This window comes from Mesoplodon densirostris, chromosome 5, assembly GCF_025265405.1.
Source record: "Mesoplodon densirostris isolate mMesDen1 chromosome 5, mMesDen1 primary haplotype, whole genome shotgun sequence".
Lineage (NCBI taxonomy): Eukaryota > Metazoa > Chordata > Mammalia > Artiodactyla > Ziphiidae > Mesoplodon > Mesoplodon densirostris.
The window spans coordinates 28,218,758-28,245,536 of NC_082665.1; the positions used below are offsets into that span (position 1 = coordinate 28,218,758).

Sequence of the window (26,779 nt, forward strand, 5' to 3'; positions counted from 1 at the left end):
GAAAAAAGCTAGAGTGCAGTCTGAAAAGCACGGCTGTTTTAAACTTTGTTATCTGTCACAACTGTTATAAGATTCTTAAATGAATCATCCAAAATATGGGTTTAGCATAGTCTATAGTTAGATAAGTAAACTAGTCATAAAATAATTGTAATAACAATGGCTAACATTTATTGAACACTGACTATGTGCCAAGAAATGTACTAAGGGCTTTCCATATACTATCTCATACAATAATAATAAACTGAATGCAGCAGGGATCTACACTCAACTTTGGCGGTATAAATAAATTCTCAAAATAAAATACAGTAAAAGTGCTAAAATCAATCAATGACATTGTGGCTCCCAAAAGTAGATTCCTTGTCAGTACATTGCTGAGAGAGTCAACTCACTATTAAACATCTTACAAATTTATGTTGAGCAACAATTAAGGTTTAAGTACACTGTTTTCCTCCCCAGATACTGGTAACTGAAACAAAAGTTTAAAAAAAAAAAACATGGTCACACAACCTACCTCAAAGGAAATGTGGACAATAATTTAATTCTTTATGTTTACTTAATTTAGCATATACTACGTGTATCCCAAGTTAAAAAAAATAAATAAATAAGTGAATTCCCCAAATTTGCCCTGACAAAGTAATAGGTGCAGTCCCACACTCAGTGATAACAGAACGGGAAAAGCAATTTCTGAAAATAGACATGAAATGATTTAATCATATTTAGCAGAATAAAGAAGGGACTGGCAATCATCTAAATGTCATAATCATAAAAATTGAGGCACAATACTTTTGCTTCCTCTCCAAATACTTACAGTGGCTTCATAACCATGCATTAAAATGCTCCTAACAGTACTGTTTCATCGTCTTCCTGATCGGGGAAAAAAGCTGAAGCAAAGCTTCCAGTAAAAGGAGAAATTATGTGTGGCACTGGGATCAGGCTGCTTGGTTTCTATTCCAAGCTCCTCCACATACTAACTACGTGATCTTCAGCAAGTCACTTTAACTTCTCTGTTTCCTTATCTTTTAAAAAGGGGATAAAAATAATACCTACGTCATAGGAGGAGTTATTAGGAGGATGAGTTAGCCCATAAAGTACTTAGAATAGCATTGCAAGTGCTTAATAAGTGCTAGCTATTATCACAATTATGATGATTATGATTACAATCACCCAAAAGATAAATTATTTCTAGAAACAAATTAAGAACTTTTGGCACAAAATCAAAAATGATATAATTAATGCTGTCTCTCAGAGCAACTTGCAAAGGACTGAAGCTATGTGTATGCCTATAGTAGCAAAAATGCTGTACTGCTGTCAGCCTTTGGCAGCAATCTATAAATGAACTTAAAATGCAGTTCTAGTTCTTGAACATCTTTCATTCAGTTGCTCTCTTTCAATGTGCATATCCATGTGATTTGACTCATCTGGGTGCCACTGTGAGGAAATGAGCATACTTCGTAAAATATAACAAAAATCATGCCCTTCATTTAGTGCATAATAGAACAGTTTGATGTTGAATATTCTTAAGGTGCAATTAATTGAATGTTAGCCAATTTACATTTCTCCTTCTTGGAAGAAAAAAATGTAACTTCTGATACTCTTAATTTTCTCCCACCTCCTCTTCCTCCTCCTCCTCTACCCCACCCTACCCCCAACCCCCAATTAAACTCTAAAATCATGTCTCTTGAGTAAAACCAGCCATTAGCACTTGGATTCACTTCCCTCCTTTTTGCATGAAAAGTGTTTTTCACATGGAGAAGTCTTCTTTCACTCCAAGGTATCTTGGAACATTAGGCTGCTAAAAGCTAACATGCTTGAAGTTGCAGTATGTTATGTTAAGTAAGGTTCTTGCTTTATAAAAGTTCTTTCCTATATCTCTACTACTACCCATGGTATAATTTAAAAACTCAAGTTTCAAATATCGTAGGCAGTGGAGATGAGGGTGAACTAGAAACTGTATGTTGCGAAACAGAGGCCATACCTTCAAGGCTTGCTGTAGTATCTGGGCATCATTAATCCCAGTAATTTCTCTCAGCTGGTTCAAAAACGTCTGCTGGTGCTAGAGGAAGGGAAAAACCAAAAGTGTTATCTATGAAATCTGAAAATATACAAGGACAAGAAAATAAATGACCTTTGGGGAAAAAACAGAAAACACAAAATAAACTAGAGTGAAAAACAAAAAAACAATAGAACTTGACAAAGACTGAATAAATTTCATTCTTTTAGGAAGAATGAACCATACTGTGGTAGCCCTTATTCCATTCTCATGTTTCTAAAAGCCCATTCTTCACTGCCTAATTTATGCCTCCCAACAAGAAAAGGAGCGATCTGCCTGATGGCTAAACTTAAGAAGAACTAAGGAAAACAGGTATTCATTGGGCTATTTTAACTAGGGGAGGAGACCACAGAATGAAATCCAGGCAGCCTTATTAATCGCTCCCTCTCCCTGAAGTCAACCAGCATTGCGGCACCTAGGATGTTTGGAAAAAACATGCCTTTGGCAGGCCAAGCACCAGGTGGATATATTACACCAGGGGGATTCTACCCTATTCAAGGAAAAAAAGGATCGTCTCATTTTCCTATCTGTCATAAAAGATCCAAAGTAAAACTGATCACTTGCCCCCATTTGCTTTAAATCTGTTTATACTCTATTGATCTATACAATCGACTATACTCTACTGGAGAAAAAAAGAGGTAGGATAAGATTCTACTACCAAAACCCTTCCCTAAACTTCCCTAATTAAGAGCCATGCTCCTCCCTAATCTCTGCATTTCTTTTTTTCTTTTTCTTTTCTTTTTTTTGCGGTACGCGGGCCTCTCACTGTTGTGGCCTCTCCCGTTGTGGAGCACAGGCTCCGGACGCGTAGGCTCAGCGGCCATGGTTCACAGGCCCAGCTGCTCCGCGGCATGTGGGATCTTCCCGGACCGGGGCACGAACCCGTGTCCCCTGCGTTGGCAGGCGGACTCTCAACCACTGTGCCACCAGGGAAGCCCCATCTCTGCATTTCTTAAAACAAGTTCCCCAAAACTGTAAGATGGCACCATGAAATAAAGAAAGCTCAATGGATATGACATGGAAAACAAGTCACCACTAGAATAAAAGGATCTGCTGAAATCTTCTCTCTTCCCACTAAACATTCGTATGTGACATTCACTAAATGTCACTCAATGTTTCCTCCTCCAGCATCCTGTCCAAGTTCTAGGTAGGATAAAGGGCAAAGGACAAAGGGTGTCTGCTAAATGACTCTGCATTCTTTAATAAGCCCTATCTAGTAACTTCCACTTAAAGCCTCACTGAGCAGAACAAAGTCACATCATGTGGCCACTCATACTTGCAAAGGAGGTTGGGAAATGTATTTTTCAGCTAGGCAAAAAGCTTTTCTGCAAATCTGTTACTAAGGAAAAAGAAAAGAATGTACTGAACAGGCATTGGCAGTATCTGCCATGCCATCAATGAATTTTAATTTCCATAAACATCTTATTAAAAGCTGAGATAACTGAGACTAAAAATAAATTACGTAATAAAGTATATAAACAAAGGTCATATAAAATGCCAAAAAGAATCAAAATAGTTGAATAAAAGAACTGAACTGCCAAATTCACAGTGCTGAAATATGAGAAAAATAAAATTCTCTTTAGACCTGTCAACTTTTCTACTTTCATTTTAAAAATTACTAATAGCTAGCAACGGAACCACGACTAACTTACACAATACCTAACATTACAAATTAAAGATATATACAAATTTTATAGAAATTCTCCTTATCTAATTCAATGTCTTATTTTAGTGAACATAAAATATTTCAAAGATTTTACAAGCTTGTTTGTAATCACCCCTAATAGCACTCCAAACTCCATTCTTTACACAGAATATAATTTTCCTCAACTGCAATTATTCAATCGTGTATCAGGGAAAGACTATTGAATACACCAAAGAAATCAGTCATGTGTACAAATGATGCTCGCTATTATTTATAATGCTGGAAAAATGGAAACAATGCAAATGTCCTTCCACTAAAGAAGAGGTTCTAAACTGTAATGTGCAAAAGAATGCCTTGATAAATTGTCAATAAAGAAGATTCCCAGGCGCCACACCCAGTAATTATGATTCCAGGGGCATCTGGATCTGCTAGGGGGATCTGTTAGGGGATCTGCAATTTTAGGAAGCATCTCAAATGATTTTGATATAAATGAACCTAGAAGCACAGTTTGATTTAAGCAAACAACTGTATGTTTTTAAATAGCAAATATATAATCTATACAGCAGTTAATCTTTACAAAATCATATTAAGCTAAAGTGGTAAAATACAAAATTTTGTGTGTATATGTTAATAAGTACAAGGTAAGATGTAAAAAGAGTGTAAAACCCAGAAAAGCTTACAGAGCCTGCATTGCCTTAGACCCCCAATTCTTCTCCCATCTCTGTACCCACACCCTTTGCCACTTCTCACTTCCTCCCACTAGAAACACGATACATTTCCTTATTGTACTGATGATGGGCTTGGCCATGTGACAAGCTTTCATCAATGGCATATTAGCAAACAGTATGCAAGCAGACATGAAATGTGCTTGCATGGTTGGGCTTGCCCTCTTGAACTTCTGCAACTTCCTCAAGAAGAACATAAGCTGGGTAGCCCACTTGTTGCCCCAGAAGAATGGGGCATGTGAGAAGAGCCACCCCAACCAACCAATCTGAACACGATGACAATATTTTGGTATGCCACTAACTTTTGGTGTGGTCTGTTACACTGATAGTTGACTGCTAGAGAGTACTATAAGAATACTAAGTACTTTATGAAGAGAAGCAACGTCTAAAACTTTTTTAAATTAATTAATTTATCTATCTATCTATCTATCTTTGGCTGCGTTGGGTCCTCGTTGCTGTGCGCGGGCTTTCTCTAGTTGCAGCGAGTGGGGGCTACTCTTCATTATGTTGTGTGGGCTCTTCATTGCGGTGGCTTCTCTTGTTGCAGAGCACGGGCTACAGGCACATGGGCTTCAGTAGTTGTAGCACAAGGGCTCAGCAGCTGTGGCTCACGTGCTCTAGAGAGCAGGCTCAGTAGTTGTGGCGCACAGGCTTAGTCGCTCTGTGGCATGTGGGATCTTCCCGGACAAGGGCTCGAACCCGTGTCCCCTGCATTGGCAGGCAGATTCTTAACCACTGCACCACCAGGGAAGTCCTAAGACTTTGTTTTTACTTAGTATTTTGTTCATCTTGCACAATAATGTCAGCTAAATATCGAAATAAAATAATTCAGGTGCATGGTTCTTCATCTCATGAATTTTGACTGAAAAATGAAACAATAAAGAGAAAAGGATGAGGGTGGGGAAGAAGGCAGAGTGGGAAGGAGAAAAAGTAAACGTATTTTCTTAACTAGGTTAGCAAGAAACGGGACCGAGATCTAAAGAGGTGAGCTATGAGAAAAATTCTAAGTTTATGGAAGAGAAGCCACTTCATTTGTCAAGTTTTCCCCCTTCGTTATTGGCATCTTCCAGCTGTGCTTGTCCTGTCTTTGAAAATTTGCATCTTCATTTCCTACAATTTTATATTTTTTTGCTATTATTTCTGTTGTGATTAAGACCCTGGTCTTCTTTCAAGGTTTGCACCTTCTTATTTACCAAACTTCTGGTCTGATACACCCTGATCCTCAACTAAAAATGTCCTGCATATGGTTGGTTCTCTCCTCCTTGACTAGCGATTTTGGATCCAAGGTGGACCTAACCCACTATCATTTCTAGAATTCCTTTTCTGAGTTCTGAGGTCTTCCTTGTATGGATTTCCTATCTACTACAGTATAAGGAGGTGGGTGCAACCTGTTCACACTGCTGGACCAAGAAGAGCAAGACACAATGTTCAAAGAGATTCAATGGCTTGCAAACACCACAAAAATCAATAAGCAAACAAACCAAGACTATCTACAGGCCTTCAGATTCCTTCCTCGATGTAATTTTTACTGAGTGATGACATCCTTAAGTGCCTATTACGTGCAAAATCCAGTACTATGCACTTCAGGGAGAAGAAGGTATCAGTAATTTCAATATAAAGTAAGGGTCAGAGTGTTTCACAGAAATTCCTTCTCCCCGCCCCCCACCATTCATCCTACGTAATGCTGGGTCTGTTTTAAATCTGTTTAAGTAAGACTACAGCATATTTAACAGTGGTGTAACTTCTTGAGAATGCAAAAAAGGATCACTGGCTTAAGCCAAAAAAAGAAGACACGCATTTATTATGCTCTTGCTGTATGCCAGACTGTTTTAAGCGCTTCCAGTGTATAATCTCATTTAATACATGTGCACGTGCACAAACATAAACCCTCTAGAAAGTTACTCTCATTTTATAACTAATAGAATATTTAAGAGACTAATAAGTACAGAGACAGAAGTGACTGACTAATTTTTCAACTTCCACAGCCCATGTCTCTTCTACATTTTCTCTATGGTATCTGATTTTGCAGATTAAAGATCCAGTGAAAAATGAAAACTCAGCCCAAAAATCCATTACTATGCTGACATAAAATACTTAGATAATGGTACAAGAAAACTGGAGCACTGATGACCACAAGGCAGGAAAGCTTTCTGTGTTAAGGGGTGAGTGACTCTTAAGTCAGTTCTTGGTTCCTTTGACTGAATTTCTAAATATAAATAAAACTTGGTTTAGTGCAAAAGAAAGAAAGACAAAGGTTTCCATCTTCAGGAGAAAAAAACGGTAACTCTTAGAATAACCTCTAAAAAAACCTCAAAATCTCTAAGAAAAGAAGAAAAAAACCCAATTTGATAGAAAATCCCAATGTATTCATAAAATTCAGAATCACATGCCCTAAACTTCAGAATCAGCATTGCTAGGCACCAAATGGTAAACATTTCAAAGTTACCTATCAATGAAAGGATTAACTATACGACTGCCTTTAAGGTACATAACCATACATATATCTATTTTTACAAATACCTGCTGCATCTACCTAATTAACACTAAACTGCCTTACTTCATGTTATCTCTTACCATAACAAAAAGTTCCCAAACTTCATTGACAGATAATTTCAAGTACATAATATATCCTTCAAGTACATCTTTGTAAGACCCAAACCTGCCTCTAACCAGATATATAAGAAAAAAAAAACACTTCATTTCATTAGTCTTGTTTTTTATTTTTATCCGTAATTTTAAGGAGGACAACATGATGACCTTTCATTTCCCTTCATATATAATAATCTATGACCTCTCTGAGGAACTTTCCTACAGTACAACCCTTCTCATGGCTTAAAGGGCCCTTTGCATGCCCCAGCTATCTCTAGCTTCACCCTGCACTACTCTCCCCTTCTTCCTCTTCCCTCTTTCATTAGGGTCTACAAAATACTATTCAACTTCCTAATTCAAAGGTCTAACCTTTCTGTTAAGGTTAGAGGTTCCCCTGACACTTAACACAGCTTGTAATAACATACTATGTTAATCACCAGACTCTAAATCGAAGAGAGCACAAGACTGTCTATTTCGCTCATCACTGTGTTCCTGGTAACTAACTAGTACTGTGTCTGGCACACGGTAGGAACCCAATAAATATTGACTGAATAAATGAATATAGCAGAGTTTGCAGAGGTGAACTAGAGTAAGTCAGATCACAGGGCTTGAACTCATCCACAGGAAGGAGGTAAAAACTAATTATTGGAGATGGGAACAAGAAGCATGCGTAAATCACGCCACTTAGCAAATGTTCTACACTTTCCTACATTGCACCTAGAGGTTCACAGAACACTTTATAACCTAGTTCTGGTCCTGTCAATCCTGCCTGAAGGGGAGTGTATAGTACAATATTGTTCAAATTCCCAACTGCAAATAATTTACATATTAATCTCAAGAATAGTTGGGGTATCCTGTATTTTCTACTGCCAGAGAGTTAAGGTTTATCTTAATCTTGCTGGGTTAACAGCACTTTATTTTTTATTTATTAAAATAAATCAATCACATACCTCTATGGATGTATAAATCTAAAAGTATGCTTTTTTATTCTTCACTATTTACATTAAGCCTTAGAAATGCTAGAAATTCTGAATTTAAAGTCTTTTACCACCTTTTTATAGAATCCAGAGCTACAATCTTAAGCATTATGTAAATCCCCCCGAAAAATAAGAAGAAAGTGAAGAAATGAGATACTTTGTTAGCCCTCAATAAATGTTTGTTTCCATCCTTCCTCACCTAAGAGTTCATACCCTTACCTTCCACTCCAGCCCTTCAACCAATCTAACATCTGCATGATGTCCACGCCCCTAATAGAATCTTCCATCCCTATTAACTGGCAGATATAAGACATGTATCAGAAGTAGAAACTCTAAACACAATTTTCCCCAAATATACTGTTACACGGCGCTATAAGCTAAGTTCACACAAAGTTAAATACATATCTTGGCCAAATAAGAACCTAATACCATGAAACATGGTTTCTATGGCAATATGCATTTAGAGTTCCAAAAACCCAACTTGCAAAATCTTTTGGAACTGTATTTTTTTTTTTTTGGAACTGTATTTTTAAATCAGAATGCCTATATTATGGAATATGTGGGTAAACAAAACTTCTGTGAATCAAATCATATCCTTGAACTGCAACATTTTCAGTTTAAATAAAGTATATATTTAACTTGTTTTTGATGCTAATGATCTGGCTGATTCCTAATATACCTCTCTAAGATATATAAAATCTTTGCGTCCAATTAAATCTTTATGTGTCTCTTGGTTTCTGTACTTAAATTTTCATAATTAACTTTCAGTCCAAAAATAAAATCCTTTATACTAATAAAAAAAAATAAGCATGCTCTACGTAGAACTTTCAGACTACAATACTACTAATTCCTAGCAGCTACATGTGTCACAAACAATTCCTTAAAGCAAATACAGTATTTGGTCACACTAATTACATTCATAATACATCCTACTGACTATTAGGAACTCCATTCTTCTAGATATAATGTTAGGTTTAATAAAGCTTTCTTTCCCGGACCCATAAAAGAGCCATTTGCAGAAGCCTTCAGCCTCCAGCACCTCAGCAAACTTGTCTTCCATCCAGCGGGCTTCAATCCCAACCTCTCCAATAAGAACTGAATCTCAGTCTTGGGGCTTGGTAAGACCTCTCCCAAATGTATTCCTTCCTTTATTCTTTAGAGTTCTCTTTGCACTTTAGTAGCCAATAATCTATTACTAGTCAATACTTCTTTGTATTAAACTTTCCCTGTTCAAATTACTGTGTAGTTTCTGTGTCCTAACTGGACTCTTACTCATACAACTTCCTTAAAAGCAATTTTTGTATTCTAATAATATGTTAATGATGCAATTCTGTACTTTTAAGAGAATAAGTCTCAAAAACAATAGGAAGAAGAAAATTAACCGTATATGGTAAGTGCTACCCAAGAACCACTGCTTACTGAGCACTTATTAAAAGTGTATAAGGCACCAGAGATTTCATTATGTGGGCATGATCAATTAAATCATTGGCCATTGGTGACTGAGCTCAATCTCGAGTCCCTCTCCCCTCCTTGAACTGGGGAGTGGACTGAAAGTTCTAACTCGTTAATCATAGTGGTTGGTTTTTCTGAGGCACAGCCTGCATCCTGAAACTATCTAGTCCCCCAGCCAGGAGTTATCTCATTAGCAAACAAAAGACAGTAAATTTCTGTGGCAGAAACCAGGGGAAAAGACTAAATATTTACTCTTTATTTTACCACACCTAGCCTCCTACAGCTACTTGTAGATAACAGAAGGCACCAAATTGTTTTGTTTCTTTGTCCTTGCTCATGGACTTCTCCTTGTTTAGAATGCTACCTTCAATCTCCCCATACATCTTCAACATTACCTCCTCTATGAGGCCTTTCCTGTTCTTAGATCCTCTCCTTGGTGCTACCAATATATCCTGTATATACTTCACTTAACTTCTAACATAATGTATGCATTTCTGGCTCCCACCCACCAAACTATAAGCTTTTCTATAGTGTATTATTTATTTCTCTATCTGCTTAAGACAAAGAATAAATGAACGGATGGACATGATAATGAGAGTCGACTGGGTATCTAAGCAGAAATGTACAATAGGAATTGAAAATCTGAAACAAGAGTTTATGTGAGGGTGAAAATTTTATTTTGAAAATACAAACTTGGTAGTAATGAACATATATGACTGAGAAACTACATAATCTCTCAAAGCTTGCAAAGAAGAAAGCAGAAAATCAAAGACTAAACCTTGAAAAACTCCTACAGTTAAGTAGACACACAGTATATGGTATTAACAGCCAAATTTTACCATGCTGTACTGCCCAAATGTAAATAGTTTAAATACATGTACTGAAAGTACACAGCAAAAGCTGACAAGCTTACAAAAATCTTGCCCATAGCTAGGCCTACTTGCTACTATCTTCTTACCCATCAATTCTCAACTTCTTTGTGTTTATAGTACTTGTTCAAATATTTTTGGCAGCATACTTGAAAAGGTTTAAAACTTTCACCACAACAAAATTCAACAACTCCTAAAGGAAGTGGTAATAATTACAATACAATTATTATTCCAGTACAACAATACTGTCACATGGTATCTGCAAAAGGAGTTATCACACTGCACAGTAGTATCTCACCCTCTTGATTATCCAGGCACTAAGACATGCTCACAGGCAAAATATTGACAAGTTCCAATACATAATATTTATATGGCACTAACTTAAAAGTAAGCTATAATTGTTACCTCTTATTCACAGCAAGTGTATTCCACTCTACACTAAATCACAAAACCTGTTCAGTTCAACATTCTGCTTAAGAGATACTAGAATAATTACAATACATTTACTAAGTTATAGCAAAAAAAAAAGTTTTAAACTATGATCATACTTGGTGGCACATCTCTGAAGATTTGACAACAAAAAGGCTGAGAACACTACTCTTAAGACAAAGGCTATCAAATAAGTACCAGGGTCACAGATGGCATGTGGATGACAGCAGCAATAAAATCTACTCCGAATGTTTAATAAAGATATTTTACAAGAATATCCTGATATACATATATTACTTTCCTTGGCTGAAGCTGCAACTGCCAAGTTAGCTTCTATAAAACACTACCATCTGTCAAATTAAGCTAACCTTGTTATTCTGGTTTTTAAATTTTGGTTACATCTGAGTTAACAGTTGGTTTTTGGTTTCAGTGCATAAAAGCTACACAATAGAACATAATAAATGTATGTCTATTTTATATTTATGCAAACTTCAGTAAAACTATAATAAAAATACTTTAGTTCAAGAAAGAGTTCCAGAAGCCTCCTTTCCTGTCTTCCTTTAAAACAGTCCTAACTCAAGGATAAAAAAATACTGCCATCAAGTGGAGTATTAATGGGAAGGAGAAACTTTTCACTAAAGCTGCTGGTTCTCCAGATGAGAAAAATCAACTCGGACACCTACTTAGACATGCAAAATTCAAATCCAATTGGAATAAGACTTAAATACCAAAAGCAAAACAAGAAAAAGATTACATGGCAATAAAAGAGAATATCCTTATGAAACAGGTATGAAAGATCAAAATAAAGGAAACTAATTACATATAAGACTAAATCAAAATGGACTCCTATTCATGAAAGAACAACATAAAGGGAGTAAAAAGACATAGTGATAAACGGAAAAAGATATTTGCAGAATATGTAAGTTGGAAAAAAAAAAGTAGTATACAAACTATAAAGAACTGCTTCAAATCAAAAAAGGTGAAACAATCTCCCCCCCAAGAAAAAAAAACAGAAACAAATGTGAATTTCGCAGGGAAAAAAAAAACCTCAATGGCCCATAAACATATAAAAAGATAACCAATTAGGTTATCAACACCAGAATGGTTAAGTTCTTGTGTAACCATAACTATAAATAACCACCACATATGCTCATATGCTTCCTTCTCTATCCCACCAAAGCTTCACATGCTCAGATACACTGGGCACTCTCCCTCTGATGCCACAAGCAAAAAAAGGAAATATCATCAGTTCTATTAGTTCTGCAGGCTTATTACCAACTTAAAGTCCCGGCCCCACTGGGGAAGAAGCCCGGAAGTCAGTTCTGAGAATATGTATGGTACAACTAGAACAGGCACAAAGAGTGTCCATGACCCCAGGAGGCCTGTGCAGAGAGCTCCTTCTTCCCTCCAAAAGCTGGAATTTTAGACCTGAGGCAGTGGACTACTGCTAATTTCCTTTCAACCCACTTCCTTGGCCCTGTCCTGACCCAAAGCCTTTCTCTAAGGCCTCATGGGAAGACTTTAGGAGCCCTCTTTCTGACACACCAAGACTAGCTCAGAGGCCTCAGTGGAGGATACAGCAAGCCCCACACCTCCAGCCCAAGTTTGTTTCTGTAGTTCCATTTCAAAGAAATGAGACATTTGATTTTGCATGTATTCTGGCTCAAATTATGATGCATAAAATTTTGTATATGCAAGTGTATGGTTGGTTCTCACATTAGTGCAAGCACAGCACCAGTTCCTGGCCACTAATGGTTCTTCATTCCTGGTCCCTCTCTCTACACTCCTCCCCCACATCTTTCCTCTTCACCAAGGACCTAGCTCTCATCTCTGCAGCCAATCCTGTCCTCAAAGTTAGTGCCACTCACCCGAAAAGAGCCACTTCCAGGCTGAACAACACCAACAGAAACCCAACAAATAATAGTTTCTAGTTCAAAACAAGCTATTCTTCTGTCTTATTCTCACATGGACCAAAAACCGTAAGAAAAGTCTTTCTCTGCTCAATTGTTTACCTGTCCACAGTTCATCCTACCCCATCACTGGTCCCCGAAGTTCTTTCCAAACTTCCAAGCTAACTACAATGTGAAAGTATTTTTGTACCCTGTGGGGAAAAATACACATCATAAAGATTATTCTTGTGTGTGCTATTAATTATTAAAGAGATCAATGTTAGTCTGAGGCATGAAGAAGAAAAGGCTTTTCATTCCTCAGTAGTGAGCATTCTTTATGAGGTATTACTTTAAAAAATATAAAATGAAGGAAAAATTGTGCAATTTCATTTTGTTTTGTAAGCATATCAGTACATGCTCCTAAGTGTTTTACCTCTAGAAACATCTTTAACTTTTTTGCCATTTTCGGACTTGGAAAAATAAGTAGCTTTTGTTATTGCTGATCCTATGAGAATGTAAAACTGAGTAATATATGAGAAACAATACTTAAAAGTCATCCAAAAATAGCCAATAAGCACATGAAAAGATGTCCAAAACCATTAGTCATTAGGGAAATACATATTGACACCACACTGAGGTACCATTACATACTCATTAAAATGGCTAAAATATAAAAATTGACAATACCAAGTGTTAACAAAGATATAGACCAACTGGAACTCTCATACATTGCTGATGGGAATGTACAATGGTACAACCACTTCGAATAACCATTTAGCCATATCTTACAACAATTCCACTCCTATGTATTTGTCCAAGAGAAATACTTTAGAAGTACATCAGGTAACAAAGTAACGAACTATCCTTTAAAAACAGCAATAAAGAAGGATGTGAGGCAGTTAAAAGAGATACCATAAAACATTACTAAAACTGGGTGGAGAAGTCATGGGGAAAATAAGGGAGGAGGATTCAAATGAAGTCATCGATAAGTTTTTCCACAGACAAAAGGCAGGCTGGGACTTCCTTGGTGGTGCAGTGGTTAAGAACCTGCCTGCCAATGCATGGGACATGGGTTCAAGCCCTGGTCCAGGAAGGTCCCACATGCCGCAGAGCAACTAAGCCCGTGCACCACAACTACTGAGCCTGTGCTCTAGAGCCCACGAGCCACAACTATTGAGCCCACATGCCGCAACTACTGAAGCCCACACGCATAGAGCCTGTGCTCCACAACAGGAGAAGCCACTCCAATGAGAAGCCACGCACCACAACGAAGAGTAGCCCTGCTCGCCACAACTAGAGAAAGCCCGCACAGCAACAAAGAGCCAACGCAGCCAATAAATAAATAAATTAATTAATTTTTTACAAAGGCAGGCTAAGGACGTGGCGGGGGGTGGGGGTGGGGCGGCAAGGACCACAGGGTCCTGATGACAAGATCAGGGTGTAGCAAGAAAACTCTGGATAGCTGTTTATAAAGGCCTCCTAGGGTGACATTAGCTTAGAAATTATTACATTTAAGGGTGTGATCTTATACTATCAGTGTCCCAGAGTAGATTGGCATGTTTTAGTCCACAAAAGTAAAAAACAAGAAAGAAAATAAACCAAACCATTTGTTCATTTGCTGGGGGGTGAAGCCGAAAAAATAAATAAATTAAAAAATAAGTAAATAAAAGCAGCAATAAAACAAAAACATCCACTATCATCACTTCTAATCAACATTTATCATATGTCTTACCTAGTATAAGATAAAATGAAATTATAGGCATAGAAATTGCAACTAAATAGAACTGTCATGATTTATTTATGATATGATCTTTTATGTAGAAATTCCAAAATTATCTATGAAAGTATTAGAATAAAGTTTAGCAAGGTGGCTAAATATAAGATCACTATACAAAAGCCAGCTGCATTCATACACACCAGTATATACACCATATACACCAGTAACAAATAACAAACATTTTAAAGCACCACATATTATTGTTATCAAAAGTATCAACTACATAGGACAAACAATGTGTAAGAATTCTACTGTTAAAATGATAAACTAAAAAAAGAAAAATTAAAGAAGACCTAAATAAAAAGAAGTATACCCTGTTCATGGATAGAAAGACTCAATATCATAAAGATGTTAATGATCCCAAATTGGTATATAGATTCAATAAAATTACTAAAAAACTAAAACAGGTTTTTCGGAGAACTTGGTAAAATTATTCTAAACTTTCTAAGGAAGATAAAGTACCATAACATTTCGGAAGTAGAGGGGCAAACTTATTTTTTCAGTACTAGAGATTACTATGAAGCCAAAGCAACGAAGACAGGATGGTATTCACAAAACGAATGATGGAACAAAACAGCAGAGGGTGAAGAAAAGCATTTTCCATAAAGCTTTTATATATGACAGAGATGGTATGTCAGTTCAGTGGGGGAGAGCATTAACTTTTCAATAAGGTAAGATTAACAACAACAAAAAATCATACACAAAATAAAAATTAAATTGGATCCCTACCTCACAACAGGTACAAAAAATTAAGTACAGACAGTATAAGGTCTAGATGTTACAAACATAACTAAAATTCTTATTACTATACAGATGAATTTCATTTATATATCAAGGTGAAAAAAGTTTCCAAAGTTAAAACAACTAAAATTAAAAACATACCTTCAGGAATTCAGAGCGGCAATAAAAAGGAACTCAAGGGGAGAATGAAGACAGGATTCAAGCTGATTACAATCTCAAATGAAAATAGAGGGATGCGACGAGGGGACTATATGGTTGGATATAGGTTACTTTCAAAGTTCTCACTTGTGTTTTAAGTAGTGCATTCAATGTGTGCTTATCATTAAAGATTAATATGCTATTTCATAAGTAAATAAAAACATATTTGCATAGAGAGCTGATCATGATCCAGCGTTTATGATTAATTCGATTCTGTGTACTTCAGAACCAACTAGTGTATACATTATTAAAACACACCCACAAAAAGGTATCTCACCACCTGTGTAGGGAATAAATGCAGAATTGGCATTACAAAAATAATAATGCAGACAAAGTAAAAAGTTATCCTAGCACATAGAGCAAAAAGGGAAAGAAATTATAAAATGAAATTTGAAGCAAGGTAGACAGATGAATGGTATCTAATATTCAAATAATGTAGTTTCAGAAGGAGAAAGAAAAAAGGAATAGAGTAGATGTAATAATTCTTAAATATATATCTTTTTCCTGGAAGAACACTGAAGTTTTCAGGTCAAAAATCCTTGCCAGGATGGTTAAAAATACACACACACACACACACACACACACACACACACACACACACGTGTGAAATTTCTGCATTCTAAAACCAAAGAAGAAATCTTATAAGCTTATACAGAGGGTTAACAACTTATCTACCAAAAAAAAAAATCAAATGGTATTAAACTACACAGAAAAACATAGTTAAAATTAAACACCTAAACACCTATTTTTAAAAAACTTATTAGCTACTAACATGTAACACAATTAAGTAATATTTTTGATGTAAGGTATATTGTAAAAAATTTTAAATATCATCATTTAAATTAGAATTCCATATTATCCCAACAAAATCAAGAATGCTATAAGTAAAAATATGCTAAACAGTCTTATCTTATTGGGGGCACAGGGAAGGAGAGAAAACTATTAATTATTTACAGAAAAACATGTTTAAATATATTCATTTAGAATTAAAAGAGCAGAAAAAGCTCTTTAAATAAATGAAAGTCAGAGGGCAATAAAAAGATTAAATTTGTTATCACTATATATGGAAACGATGAAATCTTACTAAAAGACCAGCAAAAACACAAGTTTGGATTAGACCCATTAGAAATACAAAGATAATTCGATGAAATTACATTAAAGGTAGAGACGTCAATATCTCTCAGAATTTAACACATAAAGAAAAAAAACATCAAGTATTCAAATGACACTGTAAGTGTTCATTTAATATATAAATATAGAACTCTATAACTCTCAAAAAATACATATCCTTTTCATATGATCATTAAAACCTCATGTACAGGGCTTCCCTGGTGGCGCAGTGGTTGAGAGTCCGCCTGCCGATGCAGGGTACGTGGGTTCGTGCCCCGGTCTGGGAAGATCCCACATGCCACGGAGCAGCTGGGCCCGTGAGCCGTGGCCGCTGAGCCTGTGCGTCCAGAGCCTGTGCTCCTCAGCGGGAGAGGCCACAACAGTGAGAGGCCCGCGTACCGCAAAAAAAACCCAAAAACCTCATGTACTTAGTTGTAAGAAATTCTTAATAAATTTCTAAAACTATTACAAATCATATTCTCTAAAGGCACTTTCAACTGTGTTGAAACTAAGAATCCACAATTTAAAAAATGCAACAAAAAAAAGCAAAACAAAAAATATTTTTAAACAATGAAAGAAAAAATTTTAAAGATACTAGTCAAAATTTGGAAAGCGTAACTAAAACTTGCTCTAAATAGAATGGTCAGCCTAATATAGTCCTATTCATCAAAACTTCCAAGTAACAGGTACTTAGTTTGAAAGATCAATAATAGTTAAAAGCTACTAATTTTGAATGGTTTAACCTAATGCTACATTAACAATTCCAGAAGTGTAGGAAAAAAACAAAAAGCTTTCTAATGCTTTTATTAGCTAACCTTAATAGTCCATATACATATAAAAGCAAACCTTGTAACCAATCTCATTTAAAAACAAAGATTCTAATTTTTTTTAATTTAGTATACTGAATTTGGAGGCATCACGACTGAATGCTATTTTGCCAGAAAGCAATACAGATTAATGGTTAACAGCAGAAGCCCCTGAGTCGCGTGGCCCAGGGTTTAAATCCCACTCTTAACATATACTAACAACGAAATGTTGCTTTAGTTCTTAACTTCTCTATTACTGTTTCCTCAACCGGGACATGAAGGTAAAAAAAAAGTCTCCACCTAAAAAAGTGGTTGGGAAGATTAAATGAAAAAAAGTTATAAAACTCTTAGCACAATTTCTTAACATAGTACATAGTAAATATTCCTTCTGTTACAATCGTTCTTATTAGGACATATAAAATATCATCAGTTGTTGCAAAAAAAAAAGACATTTGATAAAGAGTCAACATCTAAATCTGATTTCAAAGCATTTTAAAAACTTATAACTGTAAGGACATTTCATATTACAATGAAACAATACATAACAGAAACTAGTATTAACCCTAGTAGTATTCTGTAATCTTAGCTAAAACAATAAAACATTTTATGAGTAAAGAGGTGTAAAGATTGACAAAGAGGAGGTCAGATGATAATTATTTGCAAATGATATGGCCTGAATACGAAGAATATTGAAGAATATCAACAGAATAATAGAACTAATGAAAATTCATTAAAGCAGCTGGATACAGTGTTAGTATAACAAATCCAAATTAGGTGAGAAAAGGAGTAAAAAGGGAATAAGCAGCTGGATCCCTTTCTCTCTGCAAACCAAGTCTTATGCTAATACCAAGATAACCAACTATTTCATACTAAAGAATATCCATTTTATATAATGTCTAGAGTGATTTATATAATGTTAACTGTCCCTTGAAATGTTGTATTACATTTTTATAACTTTAGATAATACCTAAATTAGAAAATACTACATTATTTTAACTAAGAAATTTACCCTGAATTCAGCTTGTATTGTTTTGCAAATTTTGTTTTAACCCTTAATTTGGTTAATCTGCGACATCCTTCCCACCCCACCCCCCCGTATAACTAAGTGAAAGCTGACTGTTGATTCATAAGATTCCTTCTGCCTCCATCCTCTACTATTTCTTTTTTATCCTCCCTGTCTGGAATAAATGTATGCTTAGCTCCACTAAACACTAAGATCTTCAAAAGTTGCTCATGTCTAATCATACTAACTTTAAGGCTTTAAAAGATTCAGAGGCATTTAATGACTTGCCCAAGGTCATAGAAAGGTGACTTAGATCAACCCACATCCTAGTCTTTTCACTACACTGCCTATATTCTAACAGTTGTCCACAGTTTCGAGCTTCCATCGTTTCTCAATAATGTTAAATCGTGAGATTCAGTTAGGGAACTAAAATAACCCCTGCGATTGCATTCCTTTTAGAAAACACTCATTCATCAAATATTTACTGAAACCTACTATGTGCAAGGAGCTGTTCTAAGCCCTAGGGTGAAATGAAATAGGCAAAATACCTTCCATTATGAACCTTATATTTTATTCAACTCAGGAGGATACATTTAATGAAAATAGTATCCAGCTCACTTAACTCTACAAATTAATTTGGTCCCTGGGAGGAAGGCTTCTATATTGCTGCCCTAAAGAATCCTTATTTGGTAGTGTATATATATGTCAGTGCTACTCAGCAGCATAGCACAGGAAGATCAGCTTGGTGCTTTGCAACGACCCAGAGGGGTGGGATAGGGAGGGTGGGAGGGAGGCTCAAGAGAGAGGAGATATGGGGATATATGTATGCATATGGCTGATTCACTTTGTTGTACAACAGAAACTAACACAGCATTGTGAAGCAATTATACTCCAATAAAGATGTATTTTTTTTTAAATCCTTATTTGGGACCTGAATCTATGAATCAAATTTCTGAGATGCAAGGATCCCACACTTAGGTAAATATCAAGCACAAAGGCTGAATACACACGTTCAAGAACAAAATTATGACAGATTTTAACTGTAGCTAATCTGCTGCCAACTCCACCTCACCTGTATCATCTTAAACCTCAAAAAAACAGCTCTCTGCAGTTACACTTAATCTCATAACTCCCTGCCATGGCTAAACTTGAGCAATCAAGCAAAGAACACATCAGAGGAAAAGACAGCCCTTGCCTTATGTTACCCTGTGACAAGCTACTCTGTAGGTGACAAAAGACCTATGAGTGTTGTGCTTTTTTTTTTTAAATCATACATCCTTCTGGAAGAAAAAAAAATCTTGAAAAATAGAAAACTGTTCCAACTACCAAAATATGGCTCTTCATATAAAGCTAATATTATACATGAGCATACAACACACAATTTTTTAAAGGAGAGAAGAAAACAGGCTAAGATTTTGGTTATGCAATATGCACTAGACACTTCTCGTTTTACTAGTAATTCATAAAGTTTCTAATGTAAAAGCAAAGAGTTTCACTTTTGTTTCTCCTAAAGTAGTTCATTTCCTAGTTACTAGCTTGAAGCCTACTTCCTAGTTACTAGCATGGTGGATTTAAATCGTCAATTCATTTTAAGTGGATGGTTTAAGGTATTTGAACCTATATGAATATTTTTAAATAGTTCTGAGTAACAAAGTAATAGTATATTAATATAGAAAGCAAACACATCACATGTTTCTTTTAAAAATAATACATAAACACCATGATGGAAGTATAAAAATAAATGCAATTGTATTGCTCTAAAAAAAATGTCCATAGTATCAATGAGATGATCTGACAGACACACACTAAAAACAGCATCATAATGGTAATATTTTAGACTAACAACTACTCCCTTTGTTTAAGGAGGGGACTCAGCAAACTAGGAAACTGGACTTGGTGGCCAGGATCACTTTCAGTAATTTGATTCCTGATTCACAATTTTATGCATAAACCTCTGAACTGGGCATATCTGCATTACCTAATTTTATGCTAAAGAAGTACTTTAGTCCAAAATCAATTTAAAAAACTCACAAATTTCTTGCCAGTGTTCAAATTTAAGAGATGTGAAGAATATGAGTTATATTTCCCACTTTGAAACGCATAGCCTTTAGTATTCAACTTTGAAGAGAACTATAAACAGAAGCGACACCAAACCTATTAAATATTGCTTAGTATACATATGACCACAAGATCCTCCTCAAAGTATTAACACTTTGTCATACTCAACATCAAAAACTAAAGTTTAAGGTATTCCAAACAGAATGGAGGGGATGAGGAGATAAACTGTTCTAAATCCCCATTATTAAATCTAGAATTATTTCACCGTAAATAAACTGCAGTCTGCAATAGTCTTCAAAATTAACCAGTATAGCACAAAAGAGTTCCAAAGACAACTTTCCCAAAGTGCCTAAACTAACAATGCGCTATCCTTGCTTTCCAAAATTCTTGAGCATCTTCAGTTACCTCAAGTACTATAATAAAATTCTAAAAATAATCTCAAAGCAAAAACTTAGCAAGCTGCGTGTATACACATAGTCAGTAGGACAGCAGCCCTTATTCTAAAATCAAGCACAGGTAGGATATAACAATGCCAAAACTACAACAGGGTGGGGCATTCACTACTCTCCCAGAAAAATCAAATATACTTTTGGTAGCTGCTCTCTGTAAACGCTGGTTACCCCCATAATTCCAAGACGAGTAAAGCAATGTTTTCCTTTTGCCCAAAATGCTTTTCACACCAATGACCACCCCCCCCAAAAAAATTAAGTCATAGCCCACTGCTTTTCAGGATATGGTGCAAGCCGTGATAGTGCACTTGAGATTCTGAAAGCAAAATCTAGAAAAAAAGTAGCATCTCTCATTACTTAACGTAAAAGATGTGAAGCTTCACAAACCCAGATTTTTTTCTTAAGTCAGTGACCATCTGAATGTGTGACTGAGGCAAGAGTAAAGGGTGAACTATGGAACAAGGTCAAACTTAGGGGACAATGGATTCCTGGAATAACATGGCCAGAAAGGTTTCCTTAAGGGACAGTTTCTATATCCAAAAAAGAAAAGAAAAAGAAACGGAAGGAAGGAAGGAAGGGAGGAAGGAAAGGAAGGAAGGGAGGGAAGGAAGGGAGGGAGGGAGGAAGGAAAAGGAACCAACCAAATCCTCTACTTTTACACCGAGTCTACCTGGTTAATGTACCTGTCCCGCCAGGCCGACTATTCAATTCTGGTGGAGACCCTTTTGCAAAATAGCAGGCCTGGAATGCTCCTACCCTGGAAATAAAAACTGGGTTCAGAGGGGATAACAACCGGCTATTCCTTTTTTTAAAAAGAGGAGGAAGATAAAGTTTAATTAAGAAGCCATATAGAGGAGTGTAGGAATGTGAGGTCGCGCTCAACCAATAGCCGGCACCGTCTGTTACAGGAAAACAATCGGCAAGAAGGAAGTGCACTGAAACCCACTAACTACACCCCGCTTTCCCCACGCAGCCCAGAACTGGGCGCGACGCCCCCAAAGCGGGTAGGGGCGGGGGGCAGCAAGGGGGAAGCCCAGAGCAGCGGAGGCCCGGGCGGCGGCGAGGGAGGCCGGGGAGGTCCAGGCCGAGGCGGATGAGGGCGGCACGTCAGAAGGAGGAGCGGGGCCGGGCCGCGCCGGCTCGCGGCTTCGCCTCACCTTCTGCGCCGCGCTCTGCTGCAGCACGTTCTGCTCCACGGTCATGGCCCCCGCAGCGCCGGCGGCGGCGTCCGGCTCCTCGCGCCTCCGCCGGCCCTGACTGCCACGCTCCGCCGAGCTCCAGAGAGCGGCGCGGACGGCCGGGGAGGACAGCGCCCCCGCCAGCCAGGCGCGAAGGCGATGGCGGCCGGCGTGCACGGGCACCGCGGGCTGGCGGCGAGGCGCAGACAGCGAGGGCCACGGCGGCGGCCCCACGACTCCGCGCGGCCCGCCTCAGCGCGGCTCGTCGGCCGCGGCCCGGGCCATGAGCGGCCGGCGGACGCTCGGCGCGGGAGGGCGCGAGCAAGCCCGGACGCGTCACGCGCGCGATCCTTCGCTGGCGGCTGGCGGGCCACTGCGGGGAAGGGAGAGGGGACAGAGGGAGCGGCCGGAATGGCGCTGTCCTCCTCCTCCTCCCGCCGCGACTCCTCCTCCCCTCCCCTCCCCTCCCCCAACCGTCGTCACCGCCCCCGCCCGGCGGCTCCTCCCCCGCCGAGCCCCGCCCGCCGGCCGCCCTAACCCTACATTATGACCCGCGGGGCGGCGGGGCGGGGCGGAGCCGCCCCGGAGCCCCACCCCCCGTACCCGCGCTCCCGGGGGTGGAGCGAGGGAGCGCCACGTGGGCCGGGCCTCGGAGCCGCCCCTGCGGCAGGTTGCGCGACGCCTACCCTTGGCACCGCGATGCTCCAAGCCGAGGCGGGAGGGCAGCGTTTCTATCTGTGCCCAGAATTTGTTAGATCGCTGGCTTTCCGAACTCCTCCAAGACAAAACATTTCTCTCCAGGCCGCATAACGTCCCAAAACCGCTTTGGGTCCCGAATCCCAGCTCCTTCCTATGTCTCTGGCCTTTCTAGGAATTTCACAAGCAGTAAACTCGCCCGAAGGGAAAAGTCAAGTGTGGTTTAAGCAAAAGGCTGTCAGAAGCCCATATGCTGCAATGTACTTTAATCCTTAACTAATCATTACGTAAATGAATATTGATATTCTATGTCTACTTCTTTCATTCAAACATGTGCCAGTCACTGCTAGGCTCTGGAGAAATAAGGTATCTTTTCCAAAGGTTTGATATAAATGAAATACGGTCTATACAACAGACAATATTACAAAAGTATCACTGCCTAGATGGTACATCACCTAATATCCCAGTTGCCAAACACTTATCTGTTAACCACCCTGCTTGGAATATTTGACTAGATGTGGAATTGTAAGGCAAACCTAATATTGAGAAAGCAATCTGTAGCCTCAAAAATATCTTAAGTTTCAGGAGCTAATGTGGGGATAGGAAGCAGATAGGGACGTGAGGGTGATGGTGTGACGGGAGAGGAGGAATAATCAGTGCGTATTGTCACAAATACAATGCACACATATGCAAATCTGGATATAGTTTTTAATCTGATGGCAAGAAAAGAAAGTTTGGTACGTGATCATTGAAATATCAGGTTTTATTTCATAATCATGGATTACAGTACCTCCTAAGGTTTTGTAATCAATCTGTGCACTTTACAAGCTGTCTGCTCTGCACCCTTAGATGTCTTCAATCGCTTTTGAGGTCTTTCCCTTGAGTCTTCATGTTTATTTGCTCATTTGATTTTGACAGATTACAAATTTTATTTTACATCTTTAACAGAAGAATTTGAAAGGTTGTGAAGTGGTTGGAAACCCAGAATTTTAAGGAACAATGCAACAGTTCTGATAGAATGCACACATTTTTTATAACACTGAGACCCAAAGAGGGTGACTTGTCAACAAAAGCTCACTACAGCCCATTTTTCCTAATTTATAGATGAAAATTCTTTCCACATATCAACTCCAAGTTTGTCTGTGTTACAGATTTTTTAAAAAATCTACCCAGTTCATGACATTTGAATTTAACAAAGTTAAATTTAACATAAAAATCTGGTACTGTGGTTTTATAAGGATATTGCCAGATACTAAAGTTTAGTTTCTAAAATTTGGCAATAAATGTTCCTCTGAGTTAGATTTTATTTTTTTGTTTTTAGTTTTTTAAACATCTTTATTGGAGTATAATTGCTTTACAATGGTGTGTTAGTTTCTGCTTTATAACAAAGTGAATCAGCTATACATATACATATAACCCCATATTTCTTCCCTCTTGCATCTCCCTCCCTCCCATCCTCCCTATCCCACCCCTGAGTTAGATTTTAGTTCCACAAAAAAAAATTATCTTACCAGTGCTTACTATATTATTACCAAATAAAGCTCTTTATAGGGTAGTTTGTACCTGCCCACTTTGATCATTCCCTAATCACTTTTGATGGTTTCCTATTTAATTTTTTAAAAATCTTAATTGTGGTTTTGTAGAACTTTGAGAAGTAAATTTCATGTCTCCTTATAGGTATTTTTTTTTCCAGAAAGCATACAATCGGAATGAATAGAGGATAAAAATCTGAGAATTTGAGATAAATTTGCACATAAGACCCATTGCCAGCTATCCTAAATCATTTTAAAAATGTGCCCCAATATCAGTTTTGCTGTTCATGCATCAGCCTTAATATGGATGGTTGTTGGAATTATATATCCCCATTATATTATTTAATAATTCCTAAATTATTGCATTGCTCTGGATTGTTGACACTTAGGTAAGCAAGTAAGGTGATAAATTTCATATAAAATTTAATGTTTAGGTTTTAAATTTATTTTTATTGAAGTATAGTTGATTTACAATGTTATGTTACCTTCTGCTGTACAGCCAAGTGACTCAGTTATGCACATATATACATTCTTTTTTAAACTCTTTTCCATTATGGCTTATCCCAGGATATTGAATATAGTTCCTTGTGCTATACAGTAGGACCTTGTTGCTTAGTCATTCCATATGTAATCATTTGCATCTACTAACCCCAAACTCCCAGTCCATCCCTCCCCCATCCCTGCTCCCCCTTGGCAACCACAAGTCTGTTCCCTATGTCTGTCTGTTTCTGTTTCATAGATAGGTTCATTTGTGCCATATTTTAGATTCCACATATAAGTGATATCATATGGTATTTGTCTTTCTCTTTCTGATTTACTTCACTTAGTATAATAATCTCTAGTTGCATCCATGTTGCTGCAAATGGCATTATCTCATTCTTTCTTATGGCTGAGTAGTACTCCATTGTATATATGTACCACGTTTTCTTTATCCATTCATCTGTCGATGGATATTTAGGTTGTTTAAATGTTTAGTTTTTAACACAAAGTCTATTTTTCTATTGTGGATCAAAATGATGTTTCTAACAATATTTAATATTATATCTTATATATGAACCAAGGACATTGGTATTATTCTATCCTGACTCTTTATTTCTTTTCATTTAGAAAGGGTTTGAAAATCTGTTTCTGGACACCCGAAGTCTAATATGTTGCCAAAGCACATCTGTAAGATATGAGCAAGTGAGAAACATTCAGTTCACAGGGTAGATTTGAACAATTGCCACAACAGAAGAGTGTTTTTTAAATCTACGTTGAAGAGGATTGGAATTTTTTTTCTTCTTAAGGTGTATTGACATTCTGGGACAATTTTGTTTCCACCAATAAGGGAACCATAAGCAATCATTCAAAGATGAGGTTTCTATGATGTCACAATAGCACCATTCATCAATAGAGTGTTCAGAGATTGGAACCTGTAAGAGTACTTCCTGACTAATACATGCACAATAAAATGCATATTGAATTAAATGGGCAGCCATGAAGAAGAGAAAAACAGGTTTATTTACACTTTTACAGTGTATGTCTAACTCTAACTTCTCATTCCAATCGGACAGCTTTGTGGTCCTGGCAGCCACATTGTTTTATATCACTATTAGGATCTCCAGGCATCAATAATGCCTCCCACACTGAGAGTCTCCAGATGTTGCTTCTTTGGTCAGTGTATTAGTTTGCTAGAACAGCCATGACAAAATACTATGGACTGAATGGCTTAAACAACAGAAATTTATTTTCTCACAGTTCTGGAGGCTGGAAGTCAAAGATCAAGGTACCAGCAGGGTTGGTTTCTCTTGCTGCCTCTTTCCTGGGCTTGCAGATGCTGCCTCTGCATATTTGGTTGACCCTCTGTATACACACTCCCCTGGTGTCTCTTTCTCTTTTTATAAGGACCAGTCATATTGAATTAGGGCCCCACTCTAACAACCTCATTTTAACTTAATCCCTCCTTCAAGGTCTTACCTCCAAATATGGTTATATTCTGAATTACTAGGGGTTGGGACTTCAAACTATGAACTTTAAGGGAGCACAATTCAGCTCATAGCAGTTATATTTAGCCTACTTTACTTATAATCCTATACTTCATGCTTATGTGACATCAAATATCCTTTTTTCCTGCCCCATCCCATAACCTCTTAGATTGGCAAGAGGTGCATTAACACATTAAAAGATAGTATCTCCACATTTTCTGCCAATATTGACACTTCCAATTAGAATAGTTTTGAAAAAATGAAAACAGATTCTAGTTGAATGTGAACTATATCTTTGCAAGGTCTACTTTGAAAGCAAGATCTACGTGGAGAAAAAGCTATACTTCATCAACTGAGAGACAGTACAAAGTGGAGATTTCTTGCATGAATCACTTATTCTTCTTACCTTGAACATGCTCAAAGGCATACTCTGACACTGAAAATGGTTTAGAATCCCAGACCCTTTCTCATTTCCTACCTCTCTTCCCCTGCTATAGTGGTAGGCAAACATTTCCCTGAAATTATCCTATGACATGTATGGTCAGAAAAAAACACATCAGAAAGTGACTAATGTCACTTTTTGAAAGCTCTATCTCCCTTATTCAGGGCATATGATTACTATGTATGTCCAAATCCCAAAGA

General features: G+C 37.6%; 1 protein-coding gene across 2 annotated transcripts in view; it reads right to left on the minus strand.

The window, feature by feature from the left end:
* The window catches only part of USP25 (ubiquitin specific peptidase 25), a 139,530-nt gene extending 117,459 nt beyond the window's left edge, over positions 1 to 22,071 (minus strand). For both annotated transcript variants that reach the window (XM_060098607.1, XM_060098606.1), the window contains exons 1-2: positions 21,925 to 22,071; positions 1,976 to 2,053 (exon numbers count right to left, since the gene is read on the minus strand). In XM_060098607.1, coding sequence (XP_059954590.1) covers positions 1,976 to 2,053; positions 21,925 to 21,969 — 123 coding nt within the window. In that variant the 5' untranslated portion in view covers positions 21,970 to 22,071. The remainder of the gene's footprint in view (positions 1 to 1,975; positions 2,054 to 21,924) is intronic.
* Between the last annotated feature and the right edge of the window lie 4,708 nt (positions 22,072 to 26,779).